General features: G+C 40.7%; 1 protein-coding gene across 1 annotated transcript; it reads right to left on the bottom strand.

Annotated features, from left to right (window-relative positions):
* Positions 1-273: 273 nt before the first annotated feature.
* Positions 274-9,506, bottom strand: LOC310811329 (serine/threonine-protein kinase pim-1-like; the record flags this gene model as incomplete). The annotated part of the gene is made up of 7 exons (XM_083679450.1): positions 274-365; positions 826-1,002; positions 1,366-1,744; positions 1,943-1,993; positions 7,765-7,859; positions 8,138-8,548; positions 9,485-9,506. 7 exons carry the CDS (start codon positions 9,504-9,506, stop codon positions 274-276), a joined length of 1,227 nt encoding a protein of 408 aa, XP_083535576.1.
* Positions 9,507-26,738: the final 17,232 nt, after the last annotated feature.

Raw genomic sequence — 26,738 nt, forward strand, 5'->3', positions numbered from 1 at the left:
TATGAACCATCTACTTTACATTCAAGCCAAGCTGGACTGTACCCTTGAAATACTGTAGGAGGTAGAATACATGTTTAGAGAGGAAATAAGACATCCAGGTAACAAATATTCTCTACTCTATCCTACTCTACAGTACAAATGAAAACACTTTCATGCTTTAGTTTTGTTATCTGAGTTTTATCTCTTTCCTGACAAAGCAGATTGCAAACGTCTTTCCCTGAGTGGGTTTGGTTGTCTGGGCAGACCCAGGCAGACCTGGGTGTGGTCGGGCTCTCAAAGGAGCCAGGGGTGGAGCTGGACCTGCTCCAGGGTCGGCCGGTCCACTGCCTTAGTGCTCAGGCACCAGCGAATCAGCTGACGGCACTCTGTCAGTGAGGAAATCAGAGCATGATTGGACAGGGGCTCCTCTTATTATAAGCGGTCATTGTTACCTTGTCCTCTTGTGGGTTTTGATAAGTCAATATCCCACTACCTCCTATAATCTTTCCCACCCACATTCATTCCTCTCAGGTTGCGTTCCAATAGTCTTTTCCTTCTAAAAAAAAAAAAAAGCATTGGAGGAAAATATCTAAGGGGAGGAACCTTAGATGAAGGAGGATATGAGGAATAGAGGACACACTATTGGGACACACAGACCACCTTCCCTATCACTTCATCCCTACCTCCATCCCTACCTGTCCGTCTCATAACCTCCTTTTCTTAACTCCTCCATCCCCCTTCCATCCTAAGTCGAGACACTACTGATTGGTGCCGCTGGTTTTAAGGGCGGAATAGCCCTTTTCTCAGCTATTACATACACAGTAGTTGTGGAAAGAGACTGCTCACCCGGGGAGACTCCCTTGGTGAAGCGCACACGTCCCTTGACGGTCTCTCGGATGGTGCTGAAGGGCAGGAAGCCACACACCATGTTGTAGAGGGTGACACCCACCGACCAGACAGTGGCCGGGCCGGCCAGATACTGCCTCTGAAGGAACCACTCCGGAGGGGTGTACTCCAAGGTGCCTGGGAGAAGGATGGACATTGACACACAAGGGGGAAGATTTAAGAGGGATGTCATTGTGTCAAAATGAGGTAGGATTAGGTAGGGTGGGATTTTGCCTAATTGCTTAGACCTATCCAGTCCTTTTTTTGTTAAGAAGCTCTAAATATTGTAAATATCTGACCCTCAAGATCATCGCTACCCTCTCAAACACCCTTCCCCATTCTTTTGAGTTACAGTTTATATTGACACCCTGATAGCAGTATACGAACTGAAATCCATGGGCATGATTAATAACCCATTGTGAGTACATATCAACATTCATAAGTTTGTAAAACAAACAAGGGCCTATACCTTATCAACATGCATCCCCTGTTGTCTCTGACCTGCAAAATCCTTGTAGGCGGTATTTTTCAGCAGGTCTCCGCAGCCAAAGTCAAAGAGCTTGACCCGATATGAGTCGGTCTGGATGAGTAGGTTCTCAGGCTTGACGTCGCGGTGCAGGACCCCTCGCTCCCGGCAGTGGCACAGCGCCCGCAGCAGCTGCACCATCACCGGCCGTGCCATCTCCTCGCCCATGGTACCCCCCCGGTCATGGCAGAAGGCGATAAGGTCCTGGCATGGCTCGGGGCGCTCTAGGACCATGACGTAGCGTGTGGGCTGGTCGAACCACTCCAACATCTGCAGGATATAGGGGCTCGGCGGGGCCACGTTCACCTGCTTCATTAGCGCCACCTCCAGGGGCATGGGTCCTCCTTGCCCAGGCTGTGTGTGTGGGAAGAATGGCCGTTAGCATTCCTATGAGTATTAGCAACCATTAACATTAGCAATTAGCTTTGTAATAAAGGCTGATGCCAGCATTGTTATTAGCATTATACTAACAGAGTGCAATCTGAAAAGCTGGTGCTATCCTGATAAAACCCTACGAGGACCTCTTCGGAATCAGGCTCCACAAACACTCACAATGTCCAGCTCCTCCTCAGCTAAGGCCTTGGACACGTACTTGATGGCCACCTGTGGAACAGGAAGATCAAGGTAAGGGTCTTGCTTGATGACACAATGGCAAAGTCTGTAAAGCCTTGATACATTACATCTCTGTCATTTTACAGATGCTCTCGTCCTAATGATTGACAGTTGGCGCACGTAACAAGAGGACATGACCGCATTTAAGTGCAGGATTTAAAACTCTGGAAAAGGAAATTGTCTTTGCAAAATAGAGAACAGTACCAAAGTACAAAAATTGAGTTCAGAGGTTATTCTGGTTATTTCCTTCAGCAGAAGAAAAGACGTGAAAGGTAGAGCATCACCTCAAGAGGGTGACGCACACCGAACACAGCAGTTACGCTATCATAATAGACCATTACCAATGAGGGTTAGCAGTCTGCCTGCACCATGTAATTAGAGTTTAAAACCATGGGGGTTGTGTTATAGCGGTCCTATTGAAAGAAATTAGTCATTTTCCCTTTATGATAATAACACTCACTTACTGTCACAGTCATTCCCAATAGGCTTTAAAAAAAAACTAAACGGATGCTGTAAGGAAATGAGTGAGGATGGAGAGAGCAAGAGACCATGACAGAGGAGAGAAGAGAGGGAAATTACATTGATTGACAGTCCGTTGGAGGGAGGGGAATTATAGTTCCCCCCCCTCCAGTGGTTAAACAGCAATATTTGAGGGAATCATTCAGTTTTTGAAAAAAACACCAAATTTGGCACAGAGGTAGATTTATGTACCCTGAAAATATTTAGATATGGAGCCACCACATATTTGAGCCCTGTGAGCTGTAGGAGCCATTTTTTCAAAATGGCCACAGACGGTACTTCGTTATTTCACAAGCCACTGATTTTCAGAGGGTCTATTTTGTTATAATATAATACATTTGGGATAATATATTTGGGATTGAGTGGTGAAGCCTGTTCTCCAGTCTAAGTAAATTAATTTAATCTTGTTTAAAAGTAGCTGTTGTATTTTACTGTGGCTATCCTGCCTTAAGCTCTGGGACCTAGTTTCTATTGAAAGCCATCTGTTTGAAGCCAATTGCTGTCAATCTCCAGTGGGAGGGCCTGAAACTACTCTGCAAGGTATTTTAAGTCCTGCTCACCTTGGACCAGGACTAATACATTTGGGATTGAGTGGTGAAACCTGTCTGGTTATTAACTGATCGTTAGGTGGGAGGGGCTGCTACCCTGCTAGTCATCAGCAATTACAGAATCTGCATTTGTATCCTGACGGTCACAGAGCGACAGCCTCCTGACACAAAGACGAAGGAGTCAATCTGTGGAGTGTATCGAGGAAGGCCTGAGAGGACGGCCAAACTACAAAATATTTTTATTCTATTAGTTTATTTTTTCACTACTCTAAATATATTGAGCGATACCTACATCTTGTATTGACCACAAACCCTCTATCTCTATACTGGCAAATATACCCTCTATCTCTATACTGGCTTTCTCCCCATTCCTGTTATTTCATCCCTCAGGAGGACGCATCGATGCTACACCTCCCCTCGCAACCATTCCAATGTAATCTACCCACTATGTTCAACTGACCACGACCTCACCATCACGGGAGGACTTTGGAACTGCCAGTCAGCGGTCCGGAGAGCAGAGGCAATCTCAGTTTATGCCTGCTTCATGTCTCTCCACTTCCTTGCCCTCACTGAGACATGGATTACACCAGAAAACACAGCTACTCCGGCAGCCCTCTCTGATGCCTACTCCTTTTCTCATTCCCTTAGACTCTCTGGTCGAGGGGGAGGCACAGGACTCCTCATCTCACCTAAGTGGTCACATAATGTCCTTCCCCTGTCACACCTGTCCATATCCACATTCGAATTCCATGCCATTTTTGTCACCTCCCCTGTCAAACTTCACATTGTCGTTATCTATCGTCCACCAGGTCAGCTTGGCCACTTCTTAGATGAGATGGATGTCCTTCTCAGCTTCTTCCTTGAGGACGGTACACCGCTCTCACTACTGGGTGACTTCAACATCCAGTCAGAGAAGCTTAGTTCGTCTGGAGTACTTGACCTCCTCTTCTCCTCTGAATCATAAGGCAGGCAATCAGCTTGACCTTGTCTTCACCCAATCCTCCCACACCTCCAACCTTACTGTTACCCCTCTTCCAGTTTCTGATCATCATTTTGTATCCGTCTCCCTTTCCCTCAAATCCACCCCCTCCCAGTCAGTCTCTACCCACACTGTGTCCTCTTGTCGCAACCTGCGTACCCTCTCCCTCACCGCTCTCTGTTAAATCCTTCTCCCTTCTATCCACTGATGCAGCAACCTCCACCCTCCTGTCCACCCTTTCCTCATCCTGCGACTCTCTCTGTTCACAGGCCTCAAGGCCAGTACGATCCTCCCCACGCACTCCTTGGCTGTCTGAAACCCTGCAAGCTTGTAGAATAGGGCTCCGGGCAGCTGAGAGGAAATGGAGAAAAACCGGCCTCCCTGATGACCTAAAACCTTATCTCTCTCTCTCCTCCTCAACTACACCTCATCTGCATCAGCTGCTAAAGCTTCTTATTACCATTCCATTCAATCCTCTGCCTCAACTGTCCTCCTCCCCCTCCTCCCTCCTCCCTGTCTGCAGATGACTTTGTCACCTACTTTGAAAAGAAGGTTGATGACATTACCAGCTCTTTCTCTCTACCTCTCGCCAACACTGCTACCTCCTCCCAAACCCACTGCGGTACACTCGGTCTCTGGTTTATCAGCTTTTTCCCCCCTCTCCCCTGATGATATTCTAAAACTGGTCACATCCAAGCAGGCAACCACCTGCCCCCTCGATCCTATCCCCTCCCCCTTTCTTCAATCCATCTTCCATTCCTTACCACCATAATCAATTCCTCTCTATCCACAGGATCTGGTGAGTGTATGTGTGTGTGAGGTTGAGTGTTAGGTTAGGGTTTAACTTAAAGGGGAACGCTAACAAAGTACACACACTTTAACACTAGTGGTCCTAACGCAGGTCCAAGTTTCAGTATTAAATTATGCTGCATAACATACTTCACTCACAACATTCGTAATTTCGTAAATGCTGCAATTATCCCAGTGGTGACAATGATAGTGGTGAAAACATGTGTGACATACGAACGGAGAGAGTCCAAATCATAGTCCCCTCCCTGATTTTATCGGTGGGGGACAATAATACAATAACTCTGCCGAAGGGAAAACCCATGTCTTCCTCCTTCCTTGACTTTTCCTAAATGTCTGTTTTTAACATGATAGCCTTGTTACAATTTCAAAGTCACACATTCACACAAAAAAATATGGAAGCATTTTCATGATTACCAAACCCTTTTTTGATAGAAAACAGGTCCAAGTCACATCCTGAATCACTATTAACACCTGCCCCACGAAAGGCTCAAATGATCACTGTAGCTTTACCCTCATAATGATGAATGGAAGCTGATCGTACAGTTATGAATGGCACCCGTAATGGCAGCAACATAGACAAACAGACAATAAAAATTGCAGTATTTACATGATCAAAGCGATTAAATGTAAATAGAAGCCTGTCCAACTCTAACCCTAGCTCCAGCCCTAACTCTTGCTCCAACCCAAACCATAGCTCCAGCCCTAACCCTAGTTTCAGCCCTAACCCTAGTTTCAGCCCTAACCCTAATTCCAGCACTAAGACTAGATCCAACCCTAAGAGTAACTCCAACCCTAACCCTAGCTCTAAACCTAACCCTAGGTTCAACCCTAACCCTAACATTAACTCCAGCCCTAACCTTAGATCCAGCCCTAACCCTAGCTCCAGCACTAAGAGTAGTTCCAAACCTAACCCTAGCTTCAATACTAACCCTAAACGTAACTCCAGCCGAAGAGTATTTTCAACCGTAACATGATTTGTTACATGCCTTGTTACAATTTCAAATTCACACATTCAAAATCTGGAAACATTTTCATGATTACCACACCAGCACTTAGAGTAGCTTCAACCCTAACCCTAGCTTCAACCCTAACCTTAACTCCAGTCCTAACCTTAGCTCCAGCCCTAACCTTAACTCCAGCCTAACCCTATTCCCAGCACTAAAAGTAGATCCAAACCTAACCCTAGCTTCAAACCTAACCCTGCTGTTGTTATAATTGATTGTTGTCTGTAAAAAGAAAGTTGTATTGCTTGTAAATTGTGTCCTTTTAAAATCTTGATGTAAATAATAGTGATGTATTTTAGTGTATGTATTCTGTAATCATCACCCTTGAAAAAGAGACCTTGGTCTCAAAGGGACTTTTCTGAATAAATAAAGGATAAATAAGAAATACAAATAAATAAAATAATTTATGAACGCTGTTTTGTTCACAAAAAGCACACAAAAAGAGGATGTTGTTGTTTGGAACTTGAATTGAATTTCGCCGCAGTGGCCAGACGTAACAGATTTTCAACAGATTTATGCACAGCTCCTTTAAGTCATCCTCCAATGAGGTGGGAGTAGTGGTAGGATTAGTTTATGTTAATTTATAAAATGTTTGCATTTGTATAAACATAAAAAATAATTATCTTTATGTTTTGGTTTGTTTAAAGGCCTAAATTACTTTTACATCCTCGGGCTGCACAATGGTGTTGCATAATGATTCAAGTCACAAAATGGCAATTTAAGTCAAAGTATGTGTATTTTGGTCGGGAAATTAAATTAGAAAATTTTTTCCTAGAACAATTTTTCACATGCAATGATGTATTTTATTTCATATAGCTATATGTGATGTGGCTAGTCTGTTTGTAAATCTAGCACGTAGAGTCAAATATAACCCTCCGAACCCTCTTCACAGGATTTTTTGAGAATTACCTTTTATAGAGAATTGCTCCTTGCTATATCTATATTTACTTTCCCAACTAGCTCTGTATATGACGTCAATGGCCCCCAGGAGCCACATCTGTGGCGCTCCATAACTAAATCTTTCCAGGGTACATGAATCTATTTTTGTGCCAAATGTGGTGCTTAATCAAGCGATTTATTGGCTTAATAGCAATGTGGCAGCAGGACACTGGGGGCAGTTTATGAATGATCCAGGAGGTATTCCACATGTCAACAAGCTGCAGACATTCATTACCTCAGCTGGATTCACCATCTCAACCCTCTCTCTCTCTCTCTCTCTCTCTCTCTCTCTTTCTCACTTAAAAAATGCTCTCTCTCCCCATCAAAAATGTAGAGCCAGGGAAGAGCCGGGGAAGGATGTGTGCTTGTTGAAATCTGTCTGGAGTTGGGGGAGTGTCGGAGTGAGGCCTCTCTGTTATGTAAATGTCTTGATGTGAGGAGCTGCGGTGCCTTCATGACATACGGTCAATTAAGAGAACTGATGATTCAACAGTGTCCACAAGACAGAATCCCTAAGAGTTATTTGTGTGTGTGACTTCCTAAGATTATGAGGTCCTTTCAGTATGAGACAGTGATTGAGTATGTGGACAGTTATACGGCTGTTTCAGACTGCTTTAAACTAGCCTGGGTACCAAACTGGTCCTACATTCAACACTGCTCCATTGTTGACTTGCCAAATAAGTCAGATGGCAACAGGCTTCAGTAGACTACCCCACCCAAGCTAGCTTTAGATTGTTGATAACTATAAAACAATATTAAGTGTCATTTGACCTGGGTCAAATACTTTCAAATATCTAAGCTGCCATTTATTTTGTTTGCTTGATACAACGGAAACAACAGAAAAGTCCCAAAAGAGCAAACTCCAAGCTAAAGCAAGCACACCTCAAATATTTTCAAGTTATTGACATTTGACCCATGAGGTCTGCTGTAAACACAGGAAGGAGGAAGGGGATGTTGTCTCACCGGCATGCCGTCTGACTTCCGAGTCCCAGCGTAGACTGAGCCGTAGCCCCCTTTCCCCAACAACGGGCCCTTAGCATAAAGATTCTCCAGACGTGCTGTAACGAATGGTCAGAGGTCATTAGTTCAAGGTCATGGGCCAGACTTATTTGAATAGAATGTTTACAGACTGATGTACAGTATACCCCTGGAAACAAACAAATGGATTGATATTTTGGGAGAGGTAGGCCTGAGGATTTTAATTTTGTGAATCATATAATTCATATAATTATAATCAATCAGAGACTTGGAGTAGGCTGTAGGCTGTTTACAGGATAAAAAAATTGTTCATAGAGGAGAAACCATTTGGGCAGCCTATGTTGGCAGTCGCCTTTACCTTTACGATGGCGTTTAGTGGCTTTGGGACGGGAGGTGGAGGGGGATCCATGGTCCTGGCAGTAGCCAGTCTCCTCTGGTCCCCCCTGGTGCAGTGGCCAGGGCCCAGGCCTCTGGCCCAGGTTGAGGGCTGGGCTGTGGGCTATAGGCTCCAATCGCCCCCCCATGCCTGGGGCCCAGGCCCTGGAACTCACAGCGTAGCATCTCTGGCTAACATTGACAGGGCACCAACACAGGACCTTGGGAGCGGGGGGTGCCGGTACGACAAATGGCTCATGAAGAGTCAACTCCTTAGACCCGTTACATTCTGTGCCGGCAGCAGAGGTTTTGGCGTTGTGGGATCCAGACCTTTTCCTCTTTCTCCCTCCTCCTCCCCCGTTCAGAGCCTGACTCTGGTCAGAGCTGTTGGGGGCTGGGGATAACATAGAGAGTCATAATGATTATGCACAGTAATCAGTTGCCTTAATTATATCAATGTATGAAAACAAACTTAATGAATAATTGCTGTTTATTATTTATTTAATATGCATAAGGTCAATGTAAATATATATACATATATATACATATATATATATATATATATATATATATATATATATATATATATATATATATATATACACACACAGACACACACACACACACACACAGTATATATAGTCTTTCTTTTTTCTTTTAAGTTATCTTTCCTCACAGTATTTTTGTGTTATTGATTGTGATAACCAATTGAACTAAAAAAGTGTCTACTTTACAAGCTACAATCGGAAAGAGTTTACCTGGAGAGAAATTTTGCTGGGAGCGTGTAATCATGGTTGAATTCTATCCTCTTATATCAGCCATGATTTTGCGTTGGCTGACACGGATACTTCAAACCAGATATGCATCTGACTGCGTTTTTACATGGGTATAAAAGTTAAGATTTGCTCTGACGTAATTTACAGTGAGTGACAAACCATTGTGACACGCGCAGTTTCTGTGCCATGCTATTATGAATACATTTTGTGGATATGCCAATATAATGAAAGCATTTTAACTTTGATACATTTGAACAGTGCCTTGAAATGTATATGAGGAATAGGCCTAACTAAAACGGTGTTTTACTGAAAATTTTGAAACTAAATTGATGCATCCACTTGTTGAGATGAATCAACATAAGAATGTAGAATTCTTATCAAAAAATTACATTTTGTCAAAGCGATTGATAACAATGAATAGCCTGTCATTTCACTGTGCCGATTTTGTAATTCGATCGCTCTTCTATATATCGCCAGGTAAACACACATCTGTTGCAGTGCTTGACTTTAATCGTCATGTTACATGACTCCAGTCGAGAGCGCAATGTTCTTACCTGAGATCCTGAGATTACCCATTCCCCCAGTTGCATGGGTTAAAAAAAGATAGACGGGACGGGTGGGAAATTAGAATAAATGATTCTTTATTATTCTTTATGACGTCATGTGCCAACAAGTAGTAATAATAATAATAACCTTTTTTGTATAGCACCTTTCAGACAGACTATGCAGCTCAAAGTGCTTTGACAGTTCAGTGCAACCATATCACAATAATAAATAGTTCATCACAACCATATCACAATAATAAATAGAACAACTTTAAGAAAAAAAAAAAAAAAAAGTAAAAAGAGTAGGAAAAAAAGTATTAGTCATTGTATGCCAGGTTAAAAAGATATGTTTTCAGCTGTTGTTTAAAAATGTCGACTGAGTCCACCTCTCTAATACCTTTTGGCAGGGGGTTCAACAATTTTGGTACGTAATGGATGAAGGCGGCTTCCCCAATTTTCTTTTGGGGAACCTTTGGTACGTTTAAAAGACCTCCTGCCTCAGAGGACCTGAGGGCTTGTGAGGGGAGATAGGACACAGAGAACTCTAAGATGTATGGGGGTGCTAAACCATTAAGAGCCTTAAAAACAAGTAAAATAATTTTAAAATCAACTCTAAAAGACACAGGGAGCCAGTGCAGTGCAGCCAGGACAGGGGTTATATGCTCTCTCTTCTTTGTTTTCGTCAAGAGTCTAGCTGCAAAGTTCTGAACCAGCTGTAACTTGTCTTTTTAGGAAGGCCAGTAAAAAAAAGCATTACAATAATCAAGTCTGCTTGATATAAAAGCATGAATTAGCCTCTCAGCATCCTGCGGGGTTAAAAATGAACGTTCCTTGGCTATATTTCTCAGGTGAAAGAACGCTGTCTTGGTCACCCTATTTATGTGAGGTTCAAAACTCAGGTCTTGTCAGAGTCTTGTTACTTCCGATTTAATCTGATGGGCCAGATTTCCTAGCCTTTTTGAGTATATCTCTTTTGTTCTTGAGGCTGAGCAAGTGAATCTCTGTCTTATCCTCATTTAGTTTCAGAAAGTTATTATTCATCCATTGATTGATTGCAGATAAACAGGCAAGTAGATGTCACACAGTTTATGTATTAGAGAGAGTGAGTGAGTGAGTGAGTGAGTGAGTGAGTGTGTGTGTGTGTGTGTGTGTGTGTGTGTGTGTGTGTGTGTGTGTGTGTGCGTGTGTGCGCGTGCACTCCTACGATGGCACCTGAGAATTGTATAGTTCAAAGAAGTGAAACTCCATTGGACAATAAGTAATTTCACTCACACACACACACGACTGTGCTTTAATTGTGTTCAAGGGAAGACATTTTGAGGCTTTTTTTTTTACAATTACTCGGGGGAATAACGTTACATTTAATACCATCCATTTGAAGCACTTGAGCAAGTGATTCAGCTAATGTTAACGCAAGGTTATCCTCCTAGCATAAAGTCCCTAACGGGGCTAACGTTAGGCTTTCAGATATACCTGTTTGTTCGCCAATGCTAGCTACCTAACACTAACGTTACCAACCTGCCAGATAACGTTAGGTTAGTCACAGTCAGCTATGGGCAGTTTAGGTTAACGTTTGGAGTTGCTTCTCAGATAACGTTAGATTTTGTCCACAGCAGACTTTTTGACGTGTCATACATAGAGTAAACACAGGTGTTATTGTGAGGTCTCCAGAAAGGTTAATTTTAGGACCAACCTCCAGGCTAAATGACGTTGTTTGTTTACAGTGCAGAGTAGGGCTGCACAATTAATAAAAATGTAATTGAAATCGCAATATGGACTAGTGCAATATCCAAATCGCAGAGGCTGCAATTTTTTGTTAAAGGTGAAATGTGTCAAAATAGCATTCTAAATGAACTATTGTTGTGCTGCAGAGATGTCCCGGCCTACAAATCGTATTCTACAGACTTAAGAAAACATCTTTGTTAAGTACAGATCCCCACAACAATCCCACCATGATCATTTTAATGTACGGTTTTCAATGAAAATTAGAATAATGCCGCAAAAATATAATTCCCTCTAATATCGTGAATCATATCGCAATTGCAATATCAACCAAAATAACCGCAATTAAATTGTAAACAAATTCAGCGAACGAGTGTGATCACCTGCATGGTCGCTATATTGGTTGGCATGACACTTCATGAGAATACTATGAATAATAGTAAACTACTGTCATTACTTGTTTGTCTCCTAGCCAGCTGTATTCTATTTAACAGAGAACGGTCTTTGCGCTTGTCATGACATCTACATAAACTATTCAATATTTAAACGGCACATTCATACCTGTAGTTTATTTCATATTAAACCAGAAAGGTATGCCCATTTCTGATTTATTGCAGCAGCAGATTTCTAACTCAAGTTGAAAAATGTTCACATGGCCTCTTCAACTCAATTTGCACTGCCTAGAGTAGCAACGTTTTTGAAGCAAATGTGTGAACACGGCCTAAAGCACGTTCCGACCCTTGGCTTACTACTCTGGAAATTGTGATATGAGAAGGAATTATTTTTCTTCCTTATTCAAACACTGTATTTTAGACACCGTAAAATATGGGTTTACTAAAGATTGTTGATCATTGTTCAGGAAATAACTGAAGCAAATGATAATCATTCAGCACTAATCAACTAAGAGGGGGCAGCCCTAAAGTCTCTCTTGCAAGCCTGACAGAGTGATGACTGTGCAGACTCATCTATCATGCAGAGACTGTATCCATCATGCAAAATGACTGACTGATGCACATGAAACATTGAGTGCTGCTGGCTCACCTGGTGAATCACACAATGGAATTGCCCTTCAATCACATAAGTGAATCACCCTGTGCAGCTGCTTCCTCACGTGAAGCTGCTTCCCCAACTGGAACACCTAGCACAGGTGCTTCTGCAACTGGAATTCCCAGTGCAACGGCTTTGGTGAATGAAACTTTGAATGCAGCAACTTACCTCTCATCAGAGAACAACAATATGGATGTGTTCAATATCCCAACTCTGTTTCTTGAAGATGTGGTGCTGGTTGAAGAGGAGGGTTTGATGGATGGAAAATAGGCATCAATTTCAATTGATGAGGAAATTCAGATTGGATATTTTCTAGAAGATGACAATGATGTTCTCAATGATACCCTTCCACTGGAAATGGACCATGTGGAAAGTGTATGTACAGTCCAAGTCCAACTTCATCAACCACCAAAGATCACCAGGCTAAGGCTTTGCAGGGGAAATGTTTTCCAAGAACTAAACGCTGCCTTTAAGGATGGTCGTGTATCTGTAGATGACTCTCTCTTAGAGATTGAGATGGTCTTACCCAATGGTACCACAGAAAAAGGAGAAGACAATGGTGGAGTTTTGCGTGATGCACTAACTGAGTACTGGGAGACCTTTGTTCTGAAATGCACTGCTGGAAACCTACTGAAAATACCTATGACATGACATAAAAGACGATTGGGAAAACGTAGCTAAAGTGATGGTCTGAGGCTACAACATGGTGAAGTACTTTCCTATAGTCTTGGCTAAGCCCTTCCTCTCCTACTGTCTTGGACATAAAATCATGGATGATGACCTGTTTTTGACATTCTTAGAAACAGTTACCACTGAAGAAAAGGAAGTTGCCAAACAAGCGATGAAAGACTTAAAATCTATCTCTGGAAGAGAGGAATGGTTGTATTTCCTAGAGGCCCATGACGTTAAACTTCTCGTCACCGAGCAGAATGTCAGGAAAACCTTACTTGAAGTGCCACATAAAGAAATAGTGCGGGATGAAGCATATATAGCAGTGTTGGAGCTGTGTGTTGAAAGGGCTGTAGCCATGCTACAACATGAAATCCTCATCAAGAGAGAAAATCTGATTCTTGATTTCCTCAAGAAGTTAATCAGGAACTGTAGTGAAGATCGGAAGAATTTCTCAGATTTTGTACTGGTAATTCTTTTAAGAATTTTAATTGCATACAGTTTGATAGTGTTTTGTGTAATGTTGTGTCTTTGAAGGAACCTATTGTTGTTTACTTGATTCACAATATTTATTTTGTAGGGCTGTCCTTGACTAAGGAAATTCTTATTTCACCAATAGTCATAACATTTTGTTGACTAATTGTCATGACTGCAGAGTCACTACTATCTTCCGGCGTAGATTAAAGACCCATCTCTTCAGGCTACATCTGTCTACAACTGTCCCTCCTAAAGACCTCTTCATCCCCACTACTCCCCTGTGCATGTTTCTCTCCTGTAAATAAATTATAAAAATAAAATAAAAATCTTCCTTCTTTTAGCATTGTGACTGCCAATAGCCCCTGGTCCTAGCATATGATTCACTTACTTAGACAAATGTATTTGTTGGAAGTCACTTTGGATAAGGGCATCTGCTAAATGCCGTAAATGTAATTGATGATGTACTATTGACATTTATGTATTATGTGTATCAACAAATTTAAAATTATTGTCCTTTTGCAAATGAATGGAATCATGCAGAGGGACCTCCTTAAATATAGTGGCCAGACAGTAAAGACCAAAGCATATTGATAATACGTTTTATTGTGATTCCAGAGATGTGCTTATTATTTTTCAGTAATGACTAATAACACATTAATTATTTGGAGGGGCTAATCACCTAAAAAAGTCTTAAGTCACCTAAGACCCTAACTACTGATGAGTGGAATAATTGACTACAGCCATTAAATTACTATTAAATTGCAATACTATTTTTGTCTTGCTTTCAACAGGTGCAGACCTCCTCATTGCCAAGGATATCCACGTCTGATTCTTTGAGCCAAAGAGTACCTTTACAAGAAGCGGTTGCGTGTTAGAAGTCCCAAACAACTATGTGTCATACCTTGAGTTGGCAGAATATTTTACCAGTGTCATTGATGCAAACATGTGGGTGGTGGACATTATTTAGTGGTAAGTGACAGGTGTGAGTAGAATTTTATGTAGTTTGTGTCTGTACATCTGTATCTGCATGTGTGTTCATATCCATGCTCTGTTTGTCTTTCCCAGGTGGTTTGGCGCTCGACTGCCGGTGACTTCTGAGGGACAGCATCATTGTTGCAGGATCTCTCTCTCTCTCTCTCTCTCTCTCTCTCTCTCTCTCTCTCTCTCTCTCTCTCTCTCTCTCACTCACACACACACACACACACACACACACACACACACACAGACACAAGCTGAAAGGACAATTGTGGGACTTATTAAATAAAATGTTAATATACACTTATTTGAGATTATGCACAGGCGATGCAGCATGTCCCTTGGTCGCTAAACTCACATAATCAGTCTTTTCATTGTTTGTTCAGTTGTTTGTTAAAGGGACAGTTGTTTGTTAAAGGAAACATTCAGAAATTGAGTGATGGTCACACACATTGTGCAAGGTTAATTCAGGTCAAACAGGACTAGGGGTACAACTTTATCACAATATGATTTTTCAGTCTCTTGTTCTCTCCATTTCCCTCTTCCTATCTCAGGGCAACAATGCTTTTTGGGGTTTTATGAAGACTAAACTGGCAAATGTCTACCATAATATTCTACCATTGGCTCATGAAATGCCAATTAAACAGGTGCGTCTCACCTCGGCTTGAAATTTCAGCTAAAACATTAATAGTTTTATAAAACATTTGGAAATATTTTTGTATGTTTTTTTATAAATGTTTTATTGCAATGTTTTTGTATTTGGGTTGTAAGAATTGTATTTGATGAGAAGGAGCTGGCCAAGAATGTGATCCACAACAGCACATATATATTGATGTTTTGGATGTGAATCTGTAAAATAAACTTAATATTAGGTTTAGGAATGTGATTGTCATACATACTGATAATTGTTAATTATGAACAAAATATCAGAAGTTCAATGATAGTTTTGGGAAATTACCTGGCAAACTGCATAATCCTGCTTTTGTGAAATACCCCCCTGGTTATGGTGGGTGTATATGAATATTATAAGAAGAATTATTTGGACGGTTAGAACCAATGGTTTGTCCATATGGAAACTTTCCTATTCAGCTGGACTGGCTTTGGAAGATGAATGGACTAGATGGAGATCAGTTTCTCCTTAATTGGGCCGCAGTGAAAAACTGATAATCATAGCCCTATCTGTGGGGTTTGTATCCCGTTAGGAGGGGTTGGTACCATGGACATGCAAAATATCTGAGCAAGGGTTTTGTTCTTTTGGCTTGCTGTTTAATGAGCTATCCTTGAGACTTTTCTCCATGTTGACCTTAGTCTGACCCGGCTGTCCTCAACTTTCACTGTTTTTCAACACTTGCTGGGATTCTGAGGTGTTCTTTTAATGGGCTCTTTCTCACTCATATCAGTTGTATAAAATATTATTCTTGACAGTATATTGGGATTAACAGTTAACATGCAAATCTGCAAAGTTTTATTGAATATAGTTAATTGACTTCATTGTTCAATTAGGGCTGGGCGATAATTCAATATGATAATTTATAGTCAATAGAATCATATTGTGATACACAATTCTGTTGTCTAAATTGATAATAACAAGCACATATTAACTAACATTTCTTAGAAAACTATGTGAAAATGATGGAATATCATTTGAAAATTGCAGTTTTGGTTTTACATTACACACATTACATTACCATTCAGTTCAATGCCATTAACATAAACAGGATTACATAATCTGTGATTTCACATACATGAGCAGATATTGTGATATATATCGATATTGAGAAAAAAGTCCTTATGATGAAGTCACTTGTCAAAATCAGTGTTCTGAATCGATCACTTATTTTTTATCCACTCATTAATTGCATATGGATATGAAAGTTCACCGTTGACAGTCTATTTATTTAGGTTATATTCCTGATATTTGGTGTTTGATGCCCAAATATTTTTTGCCAAAATGCGCGCACAGCTCAGAATACGTCTTCATTGTTTACAAACAATGTAGCAATGTACCCTGACACTTTTTGTGATTGTTCTATTTCCATTACAAGTAGGATTTTAATGTTATCCATTTCATGTACTGGTAGGCTTCATGTACTGGTAGGCTTCATGTACTGGTAGGCTTCATGTACTGGTAGGCTTCATGTACTGGTAGGCTTCATGTGCATGGCTCCATGCATGACCATATTAGTGAGGGATATGTAATATAAAGGCATCAAAGAGTCGGTTACAATATGAATGTAGTGAAAGGCTTTTACTGAATTTGAAAAAGCCATGTTTTTCATTTTGCACATGGCTGCGAAGATTACTGCTCTGTATACAGTTCAAATGCTCATTCATTTTACCTAGGCATTGATACTGTAAAGTCAGATGTGAGCAGATACCTTAAATCATTCATACTGAAAAGAATAATAGGTCATGTAAATGTAGTTGAAATATCAATCCAAATCCAAAAGTGAATCCAAATCACTTCATTTGGCAAGTACAAAAAATGTAAAAGAATTTCTCATAACAGTATTTGCCTTGAGAAAAGTTATGAGTAAACCATGTATCCAACAGTTGTGTGTATACATATACACACTGTACATATATACACACTGGGCCTCATTTATCAATATTTCCATGTGTAAAAGGTTGGAAGTTGATAAAATACTATGACACAATTTACTTAACACAAAATATGCATGCCAACTGTTTCCAATGACTAATAAGTGGAAATCAGTTTGAAAGTCAATATTCATATAGCTCTCCATACAAATGTTTGTGTAGTTTACACAGCCATATAGCTCAATAAAATATCCTGAAATAACTCGTCAATTTTGTTCACAAGCAATCATTATGACTGATGGACATAACGTGATATACAGGTCGGTGATTGTAGTCTTTCCTTCACTCCCTTTATCTCTCAGTGTTTGAAAGTGTTGTAAGTTCTTTTCTCAGTGAAAGGTAGATGTCAATGGTCATGTATGCATCCACAGGAACATGGAGATTGTTTTGTGCCATTACGTAGGAGGACAGGGTGAACAGAAGCTGTCACGGCGGTGGATACAGTCACCTTCACAGCTGATACCATCTTCCTCCGACACCTGACACAAATAGTCCTCTATGTCATAATTCAGGAAGGGTATACATGACATCAGGCCGACCATGGGGAACATGTTAATTCCTTGATGGATGAATCAGGTTCTATTCCAGGACACCTTGGTGGAATCCAATTCATCCTGCAGAGGTGAAAATAGTAGAAATTACCAAATCATAATTACTGATTGGGTATTGGGAAAACCTGGAAACACTTAAATTTGAGGCCTCGATTGCCAGATGTGCTCATAGACAAATGAAACAAGCACAGAAGGCGTGATAGCTGTGACCTATTTGGCTACTGGAAACCAAATTTGGTCATAATTGGACCAGTGAAATAGGGGGAAATGACACAAACGGTGTTTTGTAGCGGTGTCTATTGGTAGATTTTAAAACATGTTTGCTGATATGTTTCCAAAACTTTATTCAACATATGTACCAAGTTGGACCAACTATGAAGACTGGCCTTTTATTAAGTTCTTTGGTTGACAGGGGGCAAATTGTTTATCGAATAGGGCTCTTTTATGTACTGTTTATGTGTCTAGGTCTATTTTTTCATTTTAGGGCTGCTCCTTCTTAAGCTGCAGTCATACTTTTCTTTTATCTTTAATTCACCACCATTCAAAACCACAAAACGTTGCATCACCATTCGCCTTCCGTTGCACAGGAATGTTGCCTCGCTCGCTTGGTCAAAGTTCAATCTTGTTTAACTTTGACCTATGAAATCGCAGGACACACCTACGCTCAACCAATGTGGGAGCAGCTGAGAGGATTTGGGCTGATGAGCAATGCCTGTGATGGATTGAAGCCCAAGCTGCATCATATCAAGTACAGCCCATTTTTTGCCACAGCATGCAAGGAAACTGAACCATTAGTTGATTAATCGTCGGTTTGGTCTTAGTCAGCTAAGATTTTGTTTGTCGATTATTATACCTTTTTCCATACTAAATGAGTTAATTCCTGAAAAAACAATAAGCACAATAATTCATTCCGTTAAATTCTGCATGATGGCATGTGGGAAACACACTTTTACAGATTTGTCTAATAAATTAGTCAAAGTCAAACTAAGAATTTCTTTGGTCAAGGACCGCCCTATTTGGATTTATCCCAAATTTAGGTGAAGAGTTGATAAAACCTTTGGAGAAAAAAAATCTAAATGGTATAAAATCCAATATGGTGGACATGGGTGGTCCAAGAGGCAAATTATAGACCTCTGCAGTGTCCGTCCCCCTCTGGTAACAGAATAATTTTCTCTATGGCTGTAGGACAGGGTTCAATGTTAACATATTTTACTGTGGATGCAAAGCACCTCATAGACTAGCAATGTCAGGGTTAGCTTCTCTGCCCCCAGTAGCGGCTCACAGGCATGACACTTTGGTAAGATCAATGTCTTGATGAATGCTTTGCATCTGACACTTTGTGTCCTTGTTCTCCCTTGCCCGGTCAGTCCACTTGCCCGAACAGAATTCCAACTGTCCTGAATTTAGTTTTTGTTTTGAGTGCATTTACATACAGAAAATAAATTAGATGTAATGGTTAACCAACTAACCATTAATCCTATCTGTTAGACAATTAGGCCTAATTTCAAATAAATTGTGTTGGTGACTTGAAATACCATAATTGCATCATATAAGGCCCATCTGGAACGGTGCCTGCCGGATTGAGCATAAATTAGGCCTTAGTCCACTCAACTATGCTGGGGCGTTTGAGGGAGAGGACAATCACAGTCTAGGTAATTTCATGAAAGAAAAATCCAAGTCACCTGCCATCTGAGCCACTGTCCCGGAGCAGTTTACTACTTGCCCCGCAACCCTTATTGTTGGACCCTGTAGCCTCTGGCCAATATTAAGATTTGCCACAATAACTTTACTATGCAACACAGAAACAAAACCTGTGGTGCTCTAAGACTGTAAAGCAGTTAAATGTATTTAATATAAAATTAACATAATGACCATTGGTTGATATAAAATATACATTGTTTGAAATTGCCATTTCCTAAGTAAGTACAAAAGAAATCTATGCAACCGTTTTACGATCTCGGAGAACCATGGCTTTCTATTGTGACAGCCTTACTTGTTATGTGTAGCAAGTTTCATGTCAATTAAAATGACATTGTGGGAGTGATAGTGATAGTTCCCCTACTGTCTCGAGGAAATAGCCTCCTATAACTTTGGGGTCACTGCTGATACAGTATGCATTCAGCCATAGTATTCTTCTTGAGAACCCGCCATCGCTCCATTGATGCATTTACCGAACGGCTTTAATTTGTCATAGGAATCAACATGCCATACAAAATTGGGGCCCTTAAAAAAGTATGCTCGTTTGTTCAATCTTCTACTTCTTCGGATTTCTGTGCCCTCTGGGTCAAGAGTGGATAGTGTTAGGCGTACATCTTCTTTCTGTACATGCAATCCCTTTTCTTTGCATTTTGTGTACATCCACCTGTAGCCTTGCAGAGCCCCTGATCCTTGGAGCTCCTCCCTTATGAACTGAATAGTTTCTGCTAATCTTTGTGGCGAAACAGTCCATTCTTCTTTAGAATTCATTTTAGGGTTTTTAGGCTGAGAACGATCCTGTGTTTTACACTCAAAATATGGAGGATGTCCTTATATTTGAGGCCCAAGTTAAAGTAAAGTTCTATTAACTCTAGTTTATTCATGGGAGGATGAAGGACAACAGCTGATGAGAGGTTAGGGTGGAGGAGGGAGTAGATTATTTCTTCCTATGTCTCAATTACACATTGCCTGGAGAGAAAGACAGACAAGCAGAAAGATTAAGTTGACTTCAATAGACACAACACGTCATTCCTCCCTCATTCTACCCCCTCAATTGTAGAGAAATCAATAGTCTTACTGGTATTCACTATGATGTTCCCACAGAACTGGAATGGATAGAGTGGTAGCCAATCACTATTCTTGCTCAGTTTTTGGGCAAATATTCAATCTCTGTATAGCCACCATTCCAGAGTAGTAAACCAAGGGTCGAAAAGTGCCAAAAGTGGGCATACCCTTCTGGGGGGTATACTACGACGCTAGATTATGGGGTTTGCGAGGTAACTCCAGGTTTAACTCTAGGTTTTCAGCGTCACAATGGTGGTTTACTTTTTACCAGGGTACATCGCCATGGTAACCTATGCTGTGCACCTAGGTTATGTGGTAGATAAGAGATGGAAACATGGAAAGCACTGCCTATTGTTGACCAATCAACTCTGGAAAACGTCATCGTCGTTACTAGAAGTTCACATGGAACTAACTTGTATAGTAGGTGCTCTAACAATAAGAGGGTCTTCACAGGGTAAGAGTTTTTAGAAACCCGCTGGCTTTCCCTGATAATTTGCCTGTATGAAAAGATACAGATTATTATCGCCCTCCTAGTCTTATAATTTTCCCACTTTTGTCTGAAAGCAATTTCAGCTATTTAATTTTTCCATTGGCCTGTGTACTGTAGGCCATATCATCAGAAGACTGTGACTTTTTTAGATTATGACATTTGCATAATGTTGTAATATTTGTTTTAATATTTGTTCTTAATTTTACTGTTACTCTCACAACTCCCACCTGTTATCTGTACAGTAGTCTTTACCTACAACCATTGTAGCTAACTACACAACAATATAAGATTTACATGCTAAGGTTTGAGTATGGCCAGAGAGACTACAACCCTACAGGAAGCTAAGATTATGGTGTTGTGTACAGTACCAGTCAAATGTTTGGACACACCTTGCCAAGACTGTGCAAAGCTGTCATCAAAGCAAAAGGTGGCTACTTTGAAGAATCAAAATATAAAACATATTCTGGTTTGTTTAACACTTTTTTGTTTACTACATAATTCCATATGTGTTCCGTCATCGTTTTGATGTCTTCAATATTAATCTACAATGTAGAAAATAATAAAAAATATATTCCATTTCCAAAACATGTCACATTCCCTCTCAAGCTTGCAGATCTGAAAGGGCTCAATGGGTGGTAGCAATAGCTCTGTTTGGCCTTCAAGTACGCTACATGAAAATTGTTGGAATCTTTCCACTCTTCTCATCTCTGAAAGGGCCAAGTTGTTAATGACAGAAGGAATAGGCAGTTTTGGAGTGATACTCAGCCTTGGCCTGATGTGGTCTCAGGGCTCCCCCCCCCCCATATGTCTTGCCTGATGCTGCCGGGGCTTCTGGTTTGAACAGGAAATCCACTTCAACCACAGGAGTCTGTTTCAGACTCATTTGCATAAGGAACATCTTCATTCGCAAGAATTTGAAAAGGTTAAATAGAATACATGCATGCATAACTACGTGAGCAAAATTATGCACGCATATGGTAAAACACAGAAGTGAAGTGTGTATCTTGCTACAATAACAGCAACTGTCGGATGACCTTTGACCAAACTTGATTGCATTTCCTCCTTGAACACCCATATCTGATGTGGTTTTTTAGGTTTTCTGATACATTGAACAGATTGGACAGAAAGGACGACACAAAGAGCCTTCCGCCCATGCATTGTTAAGAAAGCGTTGTGTAACAACTAAAGCTGACATGAAAATCTACCATCTAACAAATGGATCCTGATGGATCCTGATTGATACAAGTGCCGAGGGCGTAGAGGCTCTGGGTTGTTTCTAGACAGGGCCCAAAGTTGAAGACCATCTGGTTTCATGACTTCCCCGCTTTGACAGCAGGTCTCCATTATGATACTGACTGGTGACTACTGACTAATTTTGTACTTTAAGTTTTCCTGTAAGAAATCACAAATCAAATAGGGACAGCCTCAACTCTCCTTAATTACAGTTACCACTGAACAACTGCAGGTCATATCTCTCAGTAAGAACCAAAGGTTGCTTGCACAGATTGCTTAGCAAGTTTGTGGTGGTTAGTACTCAAAGATATGTCGTATTGTATGATTTCTGTAGTACTGTAAACATGACAGTCAAATAAACATTCAATGTCTTATTCCTACAGGATTATTCTCAGAAATGAGAAGTGTCACAATTCTCTGCAATAGCACACTCTCCACCTTTCATTTCATTCACACTGGTAGATTGATGGAACAGGACATTAAGGTTATTAAAGATGTTTAGAACACTGAAAACAGCAGTAGAGTGTAATCATCTAATAATGTGTGGGGGTGCACTGTACAGTGAATTACAACTTCCTCTTGACATCGTGCTCCCTACAGAGTTTGCCAGATGACTGCTAGAGTGATGCACCCTGGCCAAATGTTTCATATGGTGGTTCATTTTGGCACTGAAGAGCGTCATGGGGGTCATAATTGGAGAGCTGGAGTCATAACCTTGGCAGTTTTACATCACTACAGAAGCCTCCAAGCACTGGTCCAAGTTCAGCTTTTCTCCAACCGCATCAAACAGAGCTGTGTGATATCGCAACAACCTGAAGCCCCTCGGCCTAGACACGTTGGTTTTAAATGCTGTGAAGATTAGTTTCAAAGCAGAGCACTTAAAGGTGCAATATGTAACATTCAAGCTTGCATGTGTGGTTTTGTATATGGTTGATGGGGCATAACCATCAAAATAGCATTCCAACATGCCTGAACTTTCCCTGTTCATTGACTGAGTGGATATGAGGCTGAGTCATAGGCAGGCACCTCATTCTTCTACTAATTAAGACCCTCCTCCACACACAGGTTTGTTGAAAATGTCTTTGCTATTTGAATGCTCGAACGCTCTTAATTGAACTCAACCATCCGAGTTTGTCATTGTGTGTATGCTCTCTGCTGTGGCTACTGTGTCATTTGAAATGTATCGGATATCACATTTTTAAAGTGACACTTCTTTTGTGAGAAGTAATCAGACAACTTCCACTTTCAGAGTTCTGAAAGCAATGCATTTTCGACGCATCTCTGGGCAACCACTGTGCCTATATTTCAGAAGTAGAATGGCTCATCACAAACCCAGTCAGGCAGATAGACAGACTAATAGTGTACAGGTGTTCGGTTGTAGCACACAGCAGCCAGACTATTAATACCTGTGGAGAAAAACAATGTGACTTTGCAGAATGTGTGAGTTTGTATGTAAATGATGCTGTCTAGAAAAAACTCCCTCAAACTCCCTCTACCTTGATCATCTGAGTGAAACAACATCTCATACACAACAGTGTGAATGGATGTGTAGACCTGTTAGACTGAGAAATGGTATGGGCTTTTCATTATGGCATTTTTGCACCCCTCACCAATCATCAAATGAAACTAGGAAAGGAGAAGGGTTAGAGTCGCAGAGTTCAAAACCAAACTCAGATAGAGGATGTAACAGCTTGTGTTTTTAAAAACCATAGAATTAGAATAAGTGCAGTACAGGGTGTGCATTCACATCTGATAAAGCCACTCTTCTGGCATCATCTGGTCTCCACTCTGTTGGTCTACCATATTGTGCAGACTGTGAAGTTATGTGGATTTTAAATCCAAGTCTGTTATTTTACCCATTCTTCTTCTAAAAAGGACAACCATTACATCCACATCATCCTCTTCCTCTACACAGGATTCCCTCACCTGTTTGCAGTAGGAGGACTGCCAGTGGAGCTGCTAGGAGGCTACATGCATCCAGTTTAAACTGCTGCCAGTAGGTTGTGCCCTACAGCATTTGCACTGCATCCAGCAATCTGCATCTCTATTCTGAGGATCTGAGACCAGACACTCAGACATTCTCCCCTCCCCACTGGTCCTCTGTGGCTCAGTTGGTAGAGCATGGTGCTAACAACGCTTAGGTTGTGGGTTCAATTCCTGCTGGGACCATATATACTGAAAAATGTATGCACTCACTGCAATGTAAGTCACTTTGTATAAAAGCGGCACCTAAATGGCATATATTATATTACTCCCCCTTGAGAGGGCGTGCCATGGAAACGACACAAAACTCCATATTGATCTCACACTGATCTGATCAAAAAGGACTTTTCTTACTGGTGCATGGTCTGTTTGGTGGCTGAGGTTCAAGTCACTTTTAAGCACTTTGTGACAAACACTGGTTTGTTAAAGGGCTATAGGATCGATTGTGAGTCAAAACCTCCATCTCTTATTGGCAGGCCCGTTATCTTAATCACTGCCTCTTTCAGCCCTTTTCTCTTCTTTCAGTCTTCTTCTAACCCATTAGCCTTTTGTTATCACCCTGCCAACTTTCAAAGGGAGGTCAAGTTGCCGTGGCGTGACAGTGGCACCCATTCTTTCTGTCCCTCTCATCATAGGCGTTGAGGCAGTCCACACTGCTGTATCAGAGTGTGTGGAATGGTCCAAGAGTTTACACACGCTGGGGCAGACAAAGACTGCTACAAACCATTAGACCTTGAACGTTTTTCTTTGGTGTCAGTCAATATCCTAAAAAGCAAATAGTAAAAAAAGATAGAGCTTATGAAAGCGTGTTTCAGTTAGGGTTTTCAGTTAGCTGATCAATTACGACATCACAAACTCTAACAGCATTACCAACCTTTTGCTGCAAATGCAATTAACAAAATGTTTAAGTAGGCTACATTAATACCATTTCTTTCCATAGTTTCTCTTGGAGCATTTGGCCAATTGGCTACAGACATTCAATGGCACTTAAACATATCACAGACATTGAGATTAGGAGGTCAAAGTTCAACAGCAGGTCCATATGACTAATATGATTCTTGGCCCACGGTCAGAGCAGCTCTCACCATATTACCATGGCAACCGTAAAGCAGAGATTAGCGTGGGGCCGTGCTCGGTGTAAGTGCGCCAATTGGAAAGGATTTGGGTTGGACTCTGAGCTATTACTCTCTAAAGCAAGAGTTTTGTTATACCAGAGGGAGATAGTTTAGCTACTCTTGGCAACTGAAATACTCCTGTCAGCAACCTGTGGGATGCAATATGTGAGTGATGATAGCCCAAGGCTATTTAGTTAATATTCAGCTATTCTATTTCATAGTACTTTTGATGGTTCTTTTGCATGTTGTTGGGCAAGTTCAACTGCATAAACAAATGATTTATTCAGGGTATATGATAAGTATGATAGTTAGCAACCATCCGAATTCTGATTTAATGTGAAATCCTGTTCCATGTTGTATGCATGCATGGTGGACGTTCTGAGGATTTCACGCCTCGCAATTCCTTTGCTATTATATAGTATATAGTGTAGGCCTATATATATATATATATTATATAGTATTATATAGTATATAGTATAGGCCAACAGGCCTCTCCCACCTATGTTCTATTGTTTGGAGAATATTTAAGGAGATACAGACCATTCATTGTTCGAGTTTCTCGGGTTAGGCCTTTGTGCACCGGTCTCCTGTGTTATCCTTATGGTTAAACTTCCATTTGTTTACTACAGTTTGATTATTTTGTATGTTCCTTTGAAACTCTTCAATCGGTTAATTTGTTGATACTCTATTCTCATTCTTCCTATGTGCGTTAATGTGATGTTGTGCACTAGATAAAGGTTCAGTTAACAGCATGACATAATCGTGACCCGGTTATCACAGAGTTCACCATTAATGTCTAATGTTCACATGCATAGTTAACAATACATAGACTCGAGTCATCGGCATCAGGTATTGCACTATGCATAAACTCCTCACAATTCATTGTAACTAAAAGCATGGTAATAGCATATTGGGTATTCTTAATGGAATCTAGGATCCGATGAGAGGGATCAGCAAAACATTATTAACCACAAAATATATCTTGTAGTCAGATACAATGTAATGTTAACTTGTGTTAGTTGGTCATGTGACCACTAGTGTGTAGAGTCTGCTGTATCATGTCCATAACCGTCTGAAGTCATACTGGGGAATACAATTCTTTATTCTCATCCTGTCCAGTCCTCTCCTTTCAATAATCCTTTGTTTTTTTTTTACCACTTCTTCAGTTTTTATTACACCTCTTTAGCTGTGTGTGACTTAAGGAGCCAGGCTTTTTGGAAGGCTTCTTGATAATTCATCAAACACTGAAGAACATTTTTGACTCATTCAAATAAAATGTTGTGTAGATGGATGAAACATGAAATATTAGGTAGGCATGTCCAGAATGATTCAAAAATCATTGCATTACTCATTCCATGCATTACAATGAGCCTGTCCTTCGATTTTTTCCCTCCACCAGCATCCCCTGAGCTTTCTATCAAACTCATTTGGGAAGTCCTAAAATGTGGAGTCATTCATTTGACTCAACTATCTAAATGTTAGTTTTGGATGTGGAAAAATACTATCATTAGAGCATTGAAGTACTAGTTTAAAATGTTTATCATGACAATCAGGTTTGTTTTAGATCAGGCCAAACCAAATGGATAAGGACCCGGGCTAAAAGCCAAACTGCAAACCGAAGAACCCGATCACTGGGCAAA

Source organism: Argentina silus, assembly GCF_951799395.1.
Source record: "Argentina silus genome assembly, chromosome: 10".
Classification (NCBI taxonomy): domain Eukaryota; kingdom Metazoa; phylum Chordata; class Actinopteri; order Argentiniformes; family Argentinidae; genus Argentina; species Argentina silus.